The sequence below is a fragment of the Lepisosteus oculatus genome, chromosome 6 (assembly GCF_040954835.1).
Source record: "Lepisosteus oculatus isolate fLepOcu1 chromosome 6, fLepOcu1.hap2, whole genome shotgun sequence".
Lineage (NCBI taxonomy): Eukaryota > Metazoa > Chordata > Actinopteri > Semionotiformes > Lepisosteidae > Lepisosteus > Lepisosteus oculatus.
In genome coordinates, this window is record NC_090701.1 from 2,653,536 (window position 1) to 2,668,428 (window position 14,893).

The 14,893-nt window shown below is 38.7% G+C and overlaps 1 protein-coding gene across 2 annotated transcripts in view; it reads left to right on the top strand.

The window, feature by feature from the left end:
* cntnap2a (contactin associated protein 2a) overlaps nt 1-14,893 on the top strand; it is a 460,034-nt gene that overhangs the window by 283,391 nt on the left and 161,750 nt on the right. For both annotated transcript variants that reach the window (XM_015354892.2, XM_015354893.2), the window contains exon 11: nt 6,081-6,252. In XM_015354892.2, the coding sequence (XP_015210378.1) occupies nt 6,081-6,252 (172 nt within the window). The remainder of the gene's footprint in view (nt 1-6,080; nt 6,253-14,893) is intronic.

A 14,893-nucleotide genomic window follows, 5' to 3' on the forward strand; every position in this document is an offset into this window, starting at 1 on the left:
CACATTTATTCAATCTAATATACGATGATATTTGATGAAATTAAAATTACATTCTCCCAGAATCATTTCTGAATTCTGCTCAACATGAGTATGTTACACTAATATTTAATATGAAAGTTTTCTAAATAAGATGCTCTTTGTATTATAGTCTGATATCACATCCTTACAATGTTTTGAAACAATATAGCCATTTCTATGACAGTGATATCTTTCTATCTTTTCCTTGAGCAGATCATATGAATTCTAGATCAGACCTTGCATAGCTGTCACATATGGAATATATGATTGAAAGGTTCAGAGTGCTTCTTTCTCGGGATTCCATGTTTGATACATGTTTGGTAAAAGAAGTGTTTAATGGAAGAGAAGCAATGTTTACTCATAAACCAAGTAGAATCGACAGTGTTGTTTAGTAATAAGCAATGATGTAAATGTGTGATTTTAATTAAAACGCTGGTGCAAATGCAATCAGAGAGGCGAATTGCTCATTAAATTCTGTGGATGGGGAAATCTTCCCACAGAGTGCCCATTTGTAAATTAAGTACAGTACTTGAAACATTCTGATCTTTAGGGTCCTGCTGAAACTCCCAGCTGAAATCAGAACTTCAGAACAAACCACAGGCTGTCCAGAGAAAATGTTTTCTTTGCACATTGAGAGTGTTTCAGATAATAAAGAAGCATGCAGGTCTAATGTGGTTATTTAATTTTAAAATGGTCTTTCCAATTATATCTGGAAAAATACGGATCTAACATACTGTAGCAACATCATCACAAATACATTGTTGTAGGAGGAAAAAACATCAAGGGATTCTATGTTCTGCTGATAAATCTTCTTTTTTTCGTGTGTGAAAAGGACAGTGACCTCAAGACTCAATCTTCCAAAATCTCTGTATTGTGTCCTATTATCTGCATGAATCATGACATGATCATCTGCCATGGTGACTGGTTTTATGGCTTGAAGCTGTACTACGACACTTTGCAATAGTACTGCAGTCAGAATTCATTAAATGGAACACATATTCTTAGAGAATTGCCCTGAGGGCCCAGAATTTCTAACATGTACGGAAACCATACATGGTAAGCTTAAAGAATGTCACATACGTTGCCCCAGGGAAAAAAAAAATATTATTGCTGTAGTATTTTAAACAACTATCAGTCTCACCAAGTGACTTTATTAAGAGACTAAGCCATTTTACCCTTTACAGAATTTATTTTGACACACCACCACACTGCAGATCAGGTGGTGGAAGTGAGAACTTGTTCACTGATCGAATTAATGGAGAAATGTAAGAAGCTGCAGGTAAAAGCCTAGGGCAGAATTTAGCCAGGATACCAAAGTGAATACTGCTCCTTTCACGAAGAGTGCCATTCTGGGCCATAGATTTGGGCATTCTTGTGCAGGGTGAAGAGTATCACTTGGTGTACTACTAACGCCACTAGTAACAACCTGGTTTTCTTATCCCAGTACCGGTGACGCACAACTTTCCTTTGCTTCTGATATCTCAAAAGATCTCAAAACAAACTGTAAATATAAGGTGGAAAATCCATAGATTTAATGGTCTAATTCTAAATGTGGGTGTTTAAGTTGACATATCATTCATATCTTCTAGATAATGTAGAAAAATAAAAATGCAAACAGAACAGTAGTAGATAGAGTAAAAAGGGTTGATTTAAATCATTGGATACTACTGTATGTTTTTGACATTGTACAATGCACTAGGAAGTGTCAACTGTTCATTGCAAGAAGGATCATTGTGCACAATTTGGGTCACAATATTATAAAAAATATATATATATATAATATATAAAAATATATTGCTACTTCAGACTTAATCCAGAGAAGAGACACTCTTAGGCTTAAGCCAAAGTCCTGGGCAGACAGGGTTGAAAAATTGAATTGAATCTCTTTAGGGGGACCTGATTTTAGTATCCCAAGTTTTCTTAGTCAAGTTAAGAAAGTCAATACAATGGACTTCTTCTGAATCAACTATGAAAAATGAACCAGAGGAGTAAAACTGGAAGCTTCAAGGAAGTGCATTCAAAATTGAAAAGACATAACAGTTCCACACGTTCTGTGGGAATATGGAACAGGCAAACAGCCATCTTGTTAAAGGTGACATCCTGGCTTCTTTCAGGAAAAGGGTGGATGAGATCTTCGCTTTAATTAGCCACTAGCAACTGAAGCTAACTGGGCCAAATTCCCGTCTCTGGTTTGTAATGAGAAGTTCTTGTTACAGTACACGAACAGTAATATTTTAGAAAGATCAGGTAATTTGCCCTCAATTTCAGTCAATAGCTCTTTAGAGTTTTTAACCTGTTCGTGGAGAAAAAGCAACGCCAGCACACTTATTTATGCCCGAGTAAGTGAAAGCAAGCAAACTATTGTGTGTCGTATTGTGATTTCCAAGGAGTAAAATATTAAGCAGGTTGGCGGATTTTTATTAGTAGTTGCATTATGCTAAGTCATAATGCCCAGAAGCACATGTTTTGGGAAGATAAGGTGCTGTGTAGAGTACTGGTGTATGCCAAGTTCATCCTGTGCCTCATTAAAAGAGAAGTCACTTTTGCTCTGTGCAGAGATGTTTTTTATGAATCTTGGCATTTTCTTCCAGAATTGAGGTCAGGCATGTCAGTGTGAGTGATATGCGTTTTATCTTCATACCCCAGTCGTGCAGGGTCAAGTATCAGCAGATGAAGAAGAATTGAAGTGTTTGTTTAGGCTTTGTGTGGGGGAACAGCCTTGGAATACCGAATGTAACTCCTTTGTACTGAGAAAATGGGCTGCAAAACTGTATTTAACCACAGAAGTGTTTCAGTCGTCATTAGCATCTAGCACACTTTATGCAAGAAACAACAAAGGCAAACAAATAGGGCATTTGTTTACTAGGCAAAGGCTAGCCTAGACTAAATCAAAGATTCTTACGCTACAAGTATTTGCATTTTTTACCGCAGATGTTTTTGTGCCGATGCAGAAAATGTGTCTCGGACACATTAAACACTTGAGTATCGGCATCAAAAACTGGGAGTCAGTATCCTAATGCCATAATGCAGCGATGGACCAAATAATTTTGTTCTAAATAATAGAATTCTTATTCTAAATATTTAATTCAGCCAACAGTGTTCTGTGACTGGGCTACACTGCAGTTTCAATTACAGAAGACTGTAAACACCGTACACATGGTGATTCAGATGGTAGCATTATGACTAGAACAGTGGTATCTGCTGTACAACCTGCCTGACACATCAAAAGTGTTTGTGTGAGTAAATACATAATTTAATCTCATATGTAAGACTAGGCAAAGTTGAGTTAAAGATGTTTTTAATTGAGGTTGGGGGAGGCAGAAGGATAAAGGGAAACAGGGAAAACAGAAACAGACAGCACTTTAAATTGACATTCAAATAGTGTTCCGCTGCATTTAATAGCATAATGAGTGAAACATATACAGTTTGTTAATAACACTTGCTACAGATGCCTGAATCAGAATGCTCACGATAGCTGAGACTCTGGGGGGCCCGTTTCAAAGTGAAAGCTGTCTCTGTCAAGCCTACCTTTCCAGCTGTTTGTGCTATCACCCATTTCAACCACACTGTGGAAAAAAGAGATGCGGAAAATCCATATCCAGCAGCCATGCTCGCTGTAGAGCGCCACGCCGCAGGGACAGGTCTCCGATCTGGATTCTACACCTGGCTCTTCCGACTTTTCCACAGTGTGAACAGGGACCATCTCTTATCTCCACTGTCCAGTTAGTGGAGAACAGTTCCGCCGTCGTTGGGAGGAATGTTTTCAGAAAACGGGAATTCCAGAAAAGCAGAGAAACACAGGACAGGGTAACACAAAAGAGTGGTCAAGAAGAGCTGGAAAGGTTAGCTTTAATCAAATAATAGAATGCAAGGATGCACAGCAAAATGGAATGCTTCAAATACAATTTAAATTATTGAACTACTATTTTTTTTAATTATATGATTGTGAGACAGTCTGCACTCCTGAATGCACTGTGATAGAGAAATATTACCAGATTAAGGGAGAAATTCACCAAGCTCTTCTGAGCCATATGCATGCAACAGGTTATTGACAATCCAGGAGTGGGTCGTTGGACCAGGTCTCTTTCTAGAGGAGTTACTAAGTGATGGTTTTCATCGTACTGTCACACAGGTGTTCACTGGCATGGGTAAGGAAAGTCATTATCATTTAAAACAAAGATGTTTGACAAAACCGGCCTTATTTCCACACCTGCAGAAGGTGCACTGCAGTTGCTTCATACTGTGGGTCTTTCATGGGAAATCAGGTCAGACCTTACAGGTTTTACATTATACGATGAATAAAATATCCTAAATAACAGGTAGGAGCACTTGGAAAGACGGTTCACTCTGTCATACATATGTTCATAGGATGTTAATGTCTGCAACTTCCAAATGCACTAAACCAGTTACAGTAAAGCTCTGAAAACCTCTATATGTGCATTTTAGCAAACTGGGTCTTATATAAGTAACAGCACTTTTAACAAGCATGAATAAATTGCTTGTCTGTTGTGAGTGTGAATAGGATGGAACCACCCAGAAAAACAGGAAGACTTTTTTCTTTTCTCTATAAGAAGGGTGTAATGTACGAAATGTGTTTAGTGAATACCTTCTTTTGTGATGAAACGTGGGAATGCCGACCTTCTTAGGAAAAAGAGGCATGATCACTTGTGTCATCAAGAAACAACGCTTATAACTTCAGTGACCAGTCACGCTATCAAGGCTGAGCATTTCGTACAGTACATGTATGCGCACACCTGTCATCGGAACCCACGCGCATTCAGCAAGTGCACGCAAGCTCATGTGTACAGTACCCACAGTCCTGTGCATCGAGAGGAGCACCCTGTTGCCGGTTTTAAAAGCACTTCCACTTGGGTTCGTTTTTGACTCCTCGCTCTGGAGAAATCTCCTGGGGCGACTGGCACTGTCTTTCTGAATATTAAATACTTGTAACAGGTCTCCATCTCACAATACGTGACTCCCAGGAGGATTTGAGAGTGCTTCTTTGTGGTCCTAAACAGATGGGTTTCCATCTAAGGGGAAATGGTTCTCTCGGTGTCGAACAGGACCCTGAGCTGTTGCTGGCTGAAGCGTGCTGCCTAGCGGAGGAAAGATGGACAGGGACTGGAGCAGGTGGAGCAGACAGATGTCATTACATCTTGAGGAACCTTTCCCTCACGTCCACCAGATTGATTTTAGAACAAACAGCAGGTCTCGGAAGCTGCGAGGAAGTTTTATGTCTTGTGGTTTAGCAATGCTGAGTTTTAAAGGGTTCATGCCTGGCTCTGTGTTTAAATTGAAATGGTCAGCAAAAGAGGGTTCACTGGGGGCGCCTGGTGCTCAAGGAAGCTATCGGCTCTGTGCAAAGATTCAGCTGTGAGTCTGAAAGCAAGCTGTGTTGTTTAAAGATACTGTGGATGAACTATTGTGCTTTCAAGCAGAACAGGAAACTTTTCAGAATGTGATGCACACTGGCGTTAGTTAGGTCTGTGTATGAAGGAAAAACACTTCAAAGGAGCTTCAGTGTTGAACAGAGATACATTTTTCCCATAGTTTTCTTTATTCCGTTTGTTTATACTTAGAAGTCTACTCCAACTTTGACTCAGAAATAAGACTTTGTGGTATATTAAAATGACTCTTTGTATTTGTAGAATAAACTCTATGTCCTTTTGGAATGTTTTTGCAGTTTGCCATAGAAAAGCTTATTGTTCCCAGAACTTTTTTTTTTTTACATTTTATTATACTTAACTGGGTTATTGAAATAACATCACTTTATTAAACCCTTTACAATTTCTGAAGATGAAACTGAATGCTCATATGAAGAAATGAAGTCAAGGAATCGGTACAGAAGCGCAATCTTTACAAATCTGATCTTTACCCCAAAATCCTTAGATGGAAAATAGAAAGTCGGTCAGTAAGAGATGACGGATGTTGGAAAAACAAAACACACACACACACAAACACTGACCTGCAGTATGGTAAGAAGCCAAAGGGAGAATTGCAGACTCCTCCTGTCCGCGGAGAAGCGGTCCCTAAACACCCCGCAACTCTCCTTCCTCCTGCAGGCTACTTCCCCCGGGCGCGGAGCAACAGGGCCCTGCCGTCCCAGCGCACTTTCCAGGGGTGCATGCAGCTGATCCACGTCGACGACCAGCTAGCCGACCTGCACGCCGTGGAGCAGGGCAGGCTGGGCAGCTTCGAGAACGTCAGCATCGACATGTGCGCCATCATAGACCGGTAAGGCACAGCCCACAGCCCCCGGGGACCCGCTCTTCCGAGCCGCGGCCGGTATCGTGTGGCGCGCACCCCGCTCCCCGAACTGCGCCGCGCAAACCTGCTTCGGGATGTTTGATTCCTGCTGGGGATGCTGCGTGCGGGTGTTGGCGTTTTTGCTTCTTCCGATGTGGATTAAAAAAAAAAAGTTGGTGCGTTTAATCTCAAGAAATCTGGGCAACATCATTTGTGCTGGGTTTTTTCTCTTTTGTACCTGATCCTGGAAATTAACAGTGCTACACAAATTTATTATTATTATTATTATTATTATTATTATTATTATTATTATTATTATTATTATTAATAATAATAATAATAATTCTTCCCTACACTTATATAGCGCTTTTCTGGACACTCCACTAAAAGCGCTTTACATGGAAATGGTGTCTCTCCTCCACCTCCACCAGTGTGCACCCCCAACCTGGATGAGGCATTTAATTTAATTTTCCCTAAGGTAACTTGCAAACGAGTGCTTGGGTTGTAAGGTAGTGCTTGGGAGGCGACCAACACAAAAATCACCAGGAAAAAGAACGGCATTTTACAAACTCTGACATTAGGTTAACGTTTAAATTAAAAAAGACCTCAAGCAGATATAAAAAACGGAACATAGTGTATACTGCCAGCAGAGAGGCTGCGGGAGTCGTATTTCTTCACGAAATTCTAATTGAAACTCTACCAAATCAATAAACATTTCACCGCGTCTATTGAGACCCGTGAAGACTTCCCAAAACATGTGACACCTTCCCCTGCCGGGTGTGTAATCGACAGTTTGATAGTCTGTCAAGTCTTCCTGGGATCAAACAGCAGGGGTCCAGCCGCCCCAGCCGGGCCCAGAAAGAGGAAGCCAAGAAACTCGATCAGTTTCCTGAATGCAACATGCCTCCATTAAGAACAGTACAAATAATGTTCTCGGAAACATGCATCTGAATTTGTTAGAACTTACAAAGGAAATACAAACGGACAGTAGTCCCATAACAGGGGTTAAATCCTCCTTAGCTCCAGAGAAAACATCTGCATTCCCAAGATAGGTTCGATATAGAGCCCCCTAGAGGTTATTTTTTAATTGTTCCTAATCAGATTTTTAAAGTAACCCAATTTCTGTTTCAGTTGTTTTTAATCAGTTTTTTTCTGTAGTTTTCACAGCCATTTAAATCGAATTGTTGCATTGGGAATTGGCGTTGCGCTCTCCTGGGAACAGTTTTATTACAGTCGCTAATTTTATTTGCTCCTTACGGTGTGCTTGCTTCCTGCCAGCAACGCGGAATTATTAGACGGCGAATAAATGGAGAGAAACCAGGCCTTCTGCATCTTTAGTTAACTATTAATAAGAAATAATCAGATGGTTTATTGCGCTTAATGAAGCGTGAGCTGCAGAAGTGTGAACGGTCTTTCCTATTCTTTTCTGTAGCTAATTCTAAAGGGTAATACTTTTATTTTAGAAATATTTTTAATAGTTTCGATGTAAACTATATGAATATTTCGGGTTGTATTATATAACCATGCACAACAGATATTCAATATATGCATATTTTATTTCAAAATATTAGAATTGCCATTAAATATTATTATCTTTTAGAATGTTTATTAATGTGGTTTTATAGATACATATTTTATATTGATATAAATAGACTTACTTGCTATTTAAAATATTAGATTATCTGTGATGTACTTTAATCACTTTTTTGTTCTGCATTAATTAGCACATGCTCATTTTAAGCAACACAATTTCAGGATTAAACTGTTTGCAGAAGCCAGGCAGAACACTGTAACCCCAATCAGTGATGCGGTGGTTTCCACCCTTTTACCTCGCTAAAAGAAAAATAATGCTTTTTAAAATTAAAATTAGCTGATTTTTTTTCTGTGGATAATCAAGAGCCGTGATCTGACTTTTATCTCTATTCAATTGGAAGCCTCTGCTGCAATAACCTACTTAATTATTTAATTGACAAGGAAGCTTGCAATTAAATTATTAAGATCCTGGCCCAAACAAGGTCACAAGGGCACTGCTGGGAGGTAGTGAGAAGACCTGCTCTAGCCCTTCAATCAATGTAGCATTTTCACAGAAGGGCGATGCGCTCTCTGGAGATAGTTCATTACAGTGAACCTACAGTAAGACCTGTTAATAATATTTCACATAAAGGCCAGGGAATCGGGATCATTAAACATAAACACTGAGAAACCCTAAAGATGAACAGCCGCATGGATGTGAAGATTCAGATGTGTCAAGACTGCCATCACTGAGAGATTAAAGAAAATTAGACACACAAACAGGTTTTTATTGTGTAGACCCATAGCTTTTGGTTGGCATCAATATACATGCTTTAAGAGTGGAATTGGAAAGCTCTTTCACTGTTTACAATGATAGTTTAATAATGTTTATCCAACTGTATCTCATTGTTCCAGAGGTGTAGCAGATCCATAGCTGCTGTTCAGTAATTAGACAGCATTTTTGTACTAATGATGGAGAACTTGGTTACTTTGACCTTGATTTGCTCACAGCCTGTATCTGAGCAGGTGTTGAGAAAATCCAGCCTTCTGTGCCTAATGATGTTAAAGATACGCAGCATAGCGTAAAAAAAAATCAAATGTGTGCCCAAACTAGTCTTGTACAGTGAAGCCTGACTGAGATTTAAAATGTCTATATCAACCTGGGACGGAAAGTAATAGTTTTGGCAGGCAAAGCCTATGAAGTTTAAATGAGTATTTTTTGGGATGATACGAGCTCAGATGTAATGAAGCGTGGATATTCGTTTCCCACCAGTGTATTATGTGTTGTCGTTTAAACTGCAGTATAGGTCTAGCAGGCACACTGGAGGTGAGAAAACGCCAGTGATGATATACGGTACAGATGCTGTGTGTGCTAGAGAGAATGCCAGCCCATGTACACAGCCCTTTGTACATATACTGTAGGAGTTTCACCAAAGCTTGAACACATCATTTCCAAACTTCAGTCTTCCTGGAGCATGCTGCCAGACTGAAGGTTCCGATTCCGGAAAGCGTTCCGATTCGCGTTTCCCCTTCAGCATGAGCTGGAGGTGATTGAGAGCACTAGTTCTTTTACCTACAAATGTGAGTGTCATTCAGGAAAACATTGTTTTAAAAGTAAAATAACTTCAGTATCTTATGCATCCCTTATTTCCTCAAGATTGGTCTCTTTTCCACAGACGATCTTAATTATAGCTACACACTATTTCTTAATTTAAGAAGGGTGTCAGTTCTTGTCTGGCCCTATAGATTTGAAGTTCAGTTATATTTTATAGGGAACACAGAACTCTCTTTGCCATAATGGAAGGACACTGTCCCTGTACCATAACCCACATTCCAACACATTCAGACAGTAGTTGCTGTCTAACTGCTATTGCAATCATAACTTAATTATGCTATTTACTATTTACAAGAAACGTTCCTGTTCACACCCATTAGATAATGTGTATAGATCTCACTGCACTGCCACTCCTAATCAAAGGAGCTGCACTATTTTATAGCAGTGAAGGATTTATTGCTTGTGTTACTATCAGAATATTTATCAATCTGCTCTGGCAGAATTGTTTTTTAATCTGCTGTTTGATTTTGAAAAGGGCGCCAGGTTTCAAAAGCTGTTGCCTTGTGGCATTCCAGGCATTTTACTGTTGATGTAGGTGAAGAATTCTCTTTTCCATGTTTTCTTGAGTTAGACAAATGAGCTAAGTCCCCATTGGAGGCCAGATGAAAAAGAAATTGGCAGCACTTCATCCCGACACAAGGGCATGAAGCAAAAGTATTTTTATGAAGTCAGCGTCTGTGTTTCTAAATGTTGCCGACCACATCAAAATAAAAAAAAGTCTGTGTTTATCAGCCTCTGTATTAGTGCCCATTCAAATCAATACTCAATTTAAATGGCTGGGCAAAGTGTCAGTAGCTGTGATGTGTGAAGGGAGTGGATTTCTGTGCTATGTGCTCATCTCCCAGGACATATCAAACTCTATGCAGTGCCCGTCACCTCTGGAAGTCTAATCTGTTGTGAGCATTTTAAACTAACATCATCACTTTGTTATTGTCCATAATAGCTGTATTATAAAACTGTCAGTTTCTATTAGGCAGACTCAGCTCAACACAGAAACAGGCACAGCAGACAGGGCTGGATGTAAGGGTCTTTGCCTTCAATCACAAGCGTCCCAATGCCAGAATTCAAACCTGCTTAGAATATGAAAAACCCTGAGCTCTACCTTCCATCCACATGGAAAGGTTTCTGGCCTCAGGGTCTGTGTGGAGGCTCAATGGTGCCTCCCACCCCACAGTCACCTGGAGCAGAGCCGCCTCCAAACCCATACTGCTCTTTCCTGGTGTCATCCAAGCGCGGAGCAGCCCTGTGCTCTCAGACACGCCTTCTGTCCTGGCCCTCCCCAAGACTAGCAGCTTCATGATATCACGTGGATGGATGGAAGTCAAAGTGCTAGACAAGACACCCTTCTTGACAAAGAAAGGAAAGAAGGGAAAATGTTAAATGAAACCCTCCTGTCACCACTGAAACACTGTATTCTGCTGGGATTATCGTGCCGTTATCTCTAGTGCTACACAATTGCTTGCACTAAGAGGATCACACATTAATTTTTATGTTGTGCAGTATTTTCACTGCATTTGCATTAATTATTTTGAAAACGGTAGAGAGACAGGTAGCTCTCTGAAGTGGGCTGAGGCACTGCATATTCAATATTGTACAAGACAAAAATGCAGGTAATGAAAATGAGAAGTGTCCTTTAGTTTTGGATTTAATGCTTTATCCCTCAGCCTTAATTTAAGTCTCTGGACATGATCATGTTTCTCAATTAAAGTGAAGAATGGGTCATTGATTGTTTTAAACCTACAGCATTAATGAGACTTTGACTCGTTCCATGAAAGAAGAGAGAGACACTTGGTAGGTTAACAGTTTCATTTGTAAACCTAATCTTAATATTAATAGTTTCAGTAGTTTCAATCATTTGATTAGCATCTTGACTTAATGCAATTTATGTTCTGCCTTGGTAATATTTTCAGATTTTGTGTAATTAATAAAAATAATAGATTAGTAAAACCATTATAATTAAGAGAACTTTATCTTTTTGCACCCAAACTAGTTTAACAATCAGTGTTTCTTTGGATGTGGCAGTAGCATAAAAGCTGATAAAGGAAAGGTTGCTGTTCCACTCCAAGCCTTGGCTTTGGTACAGCTGAGATAATGTTTTCATAACTGTTAGATCTGACACGCTGCTCTGATATTTGTGATTTTTCAAAAAACAACAGAGCTTATTTAAAAAAAAGCAAAGACGGTGTTCTCAAAACATCAAATGTTTGCAAGTGTAGGAGGCTTGGTGATTAATTTGAAATTCACTCAACATTTGTTCCGTAACTGTTTTCCTTATTGTTAATGGCCCTTTGCTTATCCTCTGTGCTGCACATAGGGTATGCGGGGGTTGACAGTAGACAAATAGATTGGTTTTTAAAAATAGCATTTATTGTTTAGTTATGCTTCTCAAATGCACGGAACTTTGCATTTCTCAATCCACAGAATCACACTACAGAAATGAATTACATGTGTCCACCACCTGTTCAAAATGTATCAGTTGCACCTGAGGTTCTTGGCTGTACAAGAAAACAAGGCCATAGTGTTTTCCAGCCATGATCAATAAGATCCTTTGATATCCCACCAAGAATACATACAGTATTATTGCATTTGTAATAATCTGGTACACCACACATGTCATCTCAGCTCTTTTTGAATTTTTCATCCCTAAGTGTGTGTGTAATTGAGCATGACAAAAACTTAGGAAGAAGATCACAGGATGTTCCTTTGCATCTGTGATGCCAATTACTGGGAGCCAGTTCTAGCTGTCTTTTAATCTGTGAAAAACTTCATTTTGCTTCGGATGAATAAAACTTCTGAGATTCTTCTAGATTTCATTGCAGCATTCAATGAGAGAAGATTTACAATTCCTGTGACTGGTTTATCGAACTTTCTCATAAATATTACGAATTTTCTCTGAAATGTTACTGTCTTTCTAATTACAAAGAGTTTCAAATGAAGTGCATGGCTTAATTTTTGTAGGATCTTCAGCAGAGGGGTCTGTGTTCCCATGCGGATCTTTGTTTTTGGAGTTCATTCAGAAAAACCTTACCCTCTCAGCATTTGTACAGGATGTTAGCACAGTTACACCCTCATAAACGTGCAGCATCGTAAACAACATATTTTTTTTCATCGTTTAATCAAGTATTGCACATGCAAGTTAGCGCCACTCCCCTTTTAAATCCAGTTAAATCCATTTTTTTCACAGCTGTGAAACAATTTTTTTAAAAGTACCTCCATAAAACATTTTTTTTATTAATAATTTGATTACTTTGATGCAGTTTCAAGAAAGCATGCTTTATTGTTACGTTTGCCAAAACATTTAGCCGACAAACCTCTAATAAACTAATAATACTAATGAACTGTTGCTCTTCCATGTATATCCATCTTTTCATTGATTATCAGAAAACCACTTAGCCTAGAAGCCAAGGGTACCAGGCTGTAAATCGGTTTATTTTGATTTTTCATTTATTTTGATTTTGGAAATTAATTAATGAACAGTTTCATTATAAAACAAGCACTGTACTGTACTACTTGTCCATTACAAGGTAGAATGTCCTGTTGTTCAGTGATCTCCATTTCAAGTCCAGTCTGCAGTCTGTCACTGTCTGACTATGACTGGCGTTTCCCAAGAGTCATGAGTCTCTCTGCTGGTTGAGTTCTGACGTTGAGTCAGTGATAGCTTCTTCAGTGGGCTTGGAAACAACTGCCCCTCTGGCCTGCAGGCAGCAGCCCAGACTGGGTATCCATGAGAGAGAAGTTGGCACTAACTGTGCTGTGGACTGGAGGTGAGCTCACTGACCAAGTGGCAAGCGGACTTGGCCGCTTGTTTAAAAGCATATTTTGCACGTATTGTACCCGAGTCCCTGCAGGTCTAGAAAGAGGGTTGTACTGATCATATTTGGGTGAGTAACGGATAGCACTTCAAAACGGGCAAGAGGTGCAAAATTAAATAAATGATGCTTTCTGCCCTGTCCTCTAAGAGCTAACAGACTGACATCCATGAGGCATTGATTACCTCCATAAATGAATCTTCTTGACTTAAATAAACAACTTGATTAGACATTTAAACCTGCTGTATGAGCCTGAATCTTGTTGGAGTGACGCTTTGGCTTAAGAAATAACTACTCAATGGATATAAGGTGAAATTTCTAATTAATAGCAACGTAATTGGATTTTGTGATTTATATTGTTCATGTACACCTGCGGCGCTTTAAAGTTGTTTAAAGTGAGCTTTCTTCCTAGAGTTAATACTTTGGGGAGACGAAAGATGGAATAGTTAATATTCATTCCTTAATGAAGTGGCACACAATCTTGCACAGGTCCTTGCCAAACAATACAAACACCTTTCTTCAAGGAGTCTTGGTCTTCCAATATTCCCTTCCTTATTAAAAGAAAGCTGCAGCATATCTGGTTCTTGAATGCTCAATGAACTGTGTTTCAATTCCCACACAATATTTTTGTATTTATTGCTGAGTGAAAAGAAATTAAATGGCTGAGTAATTTAATGAATATACCACCTTTGTCATAAACAAGTGCCATTCACCTCACATTTTACAAGGAATGGCCCATAAAAGCTTGTACAAGCACAGTCATAAATTTTTCAGCATGTTTGCTTAAGATTATATATTACAACCACAAAGATTCCCTTTTCACAAAATGCTAAGGAAACGTTTTTGTTCTTAGTAATAAAATTATCATTTCAGAGATGCATGGTAATACCTTTCATTCATAAGTGTTGACTAGTGCTCTGTACGAAGGATTTCTACAGTATATACCCAGGTACATGTACTGTACAGTCGAGACAAAATATTTACCTCCCTTAATGTTGTGCAATAAAAAAATATGGAATGCATTGAAGGTCACAATCCCATTATCATTATTTAGAAATATAGAAAATGTAACACTGGAACACCAAATCTGGATGACATTATTTCTTTCTTTATTTTTTATTCTTAAAGTACAATAATAATAATATCCTCTTTTTCAGGTTAACAAAAACTCTAACAACCAATGTCTGATACACGGTTCAACTGTGATAATAATGGTTATATAAAATAGACTCAACAATCATTGATATAAACATCTAAGTTTTCTGTTCATTTCTATAGTACCATAGTGGCAATCAATGATTGTATTTCCAAAGACTGTTTTTCCACATTTTTAAACCTCTTTAAGCAACAGGTCAAAAGCCTATGAAATATGTCATTTCACACCAAATACATAATCACAATCATTACCAACAACAGTGTATCCAAATCCACACATTAAACATAGTAGAATACCTAGATATTTGTTAATAGATTCACGTGTGCCATACCTGAGATTAATAGTATTTTCAGTGCCCTTCAGTATATGAGATGTACAGTGCCAATACTGTGATTTTTAATTTTTTTATGTTTTCCTTAAGATGTATGTAGAACACACCTCTCTTCAGCACTAAGAAAGAATATGGTAAAAAAAGTCATATGCATACAGTCAGAAAAACTAATTAGTTTACCTCATATAAAACAAGATTAATTAGTC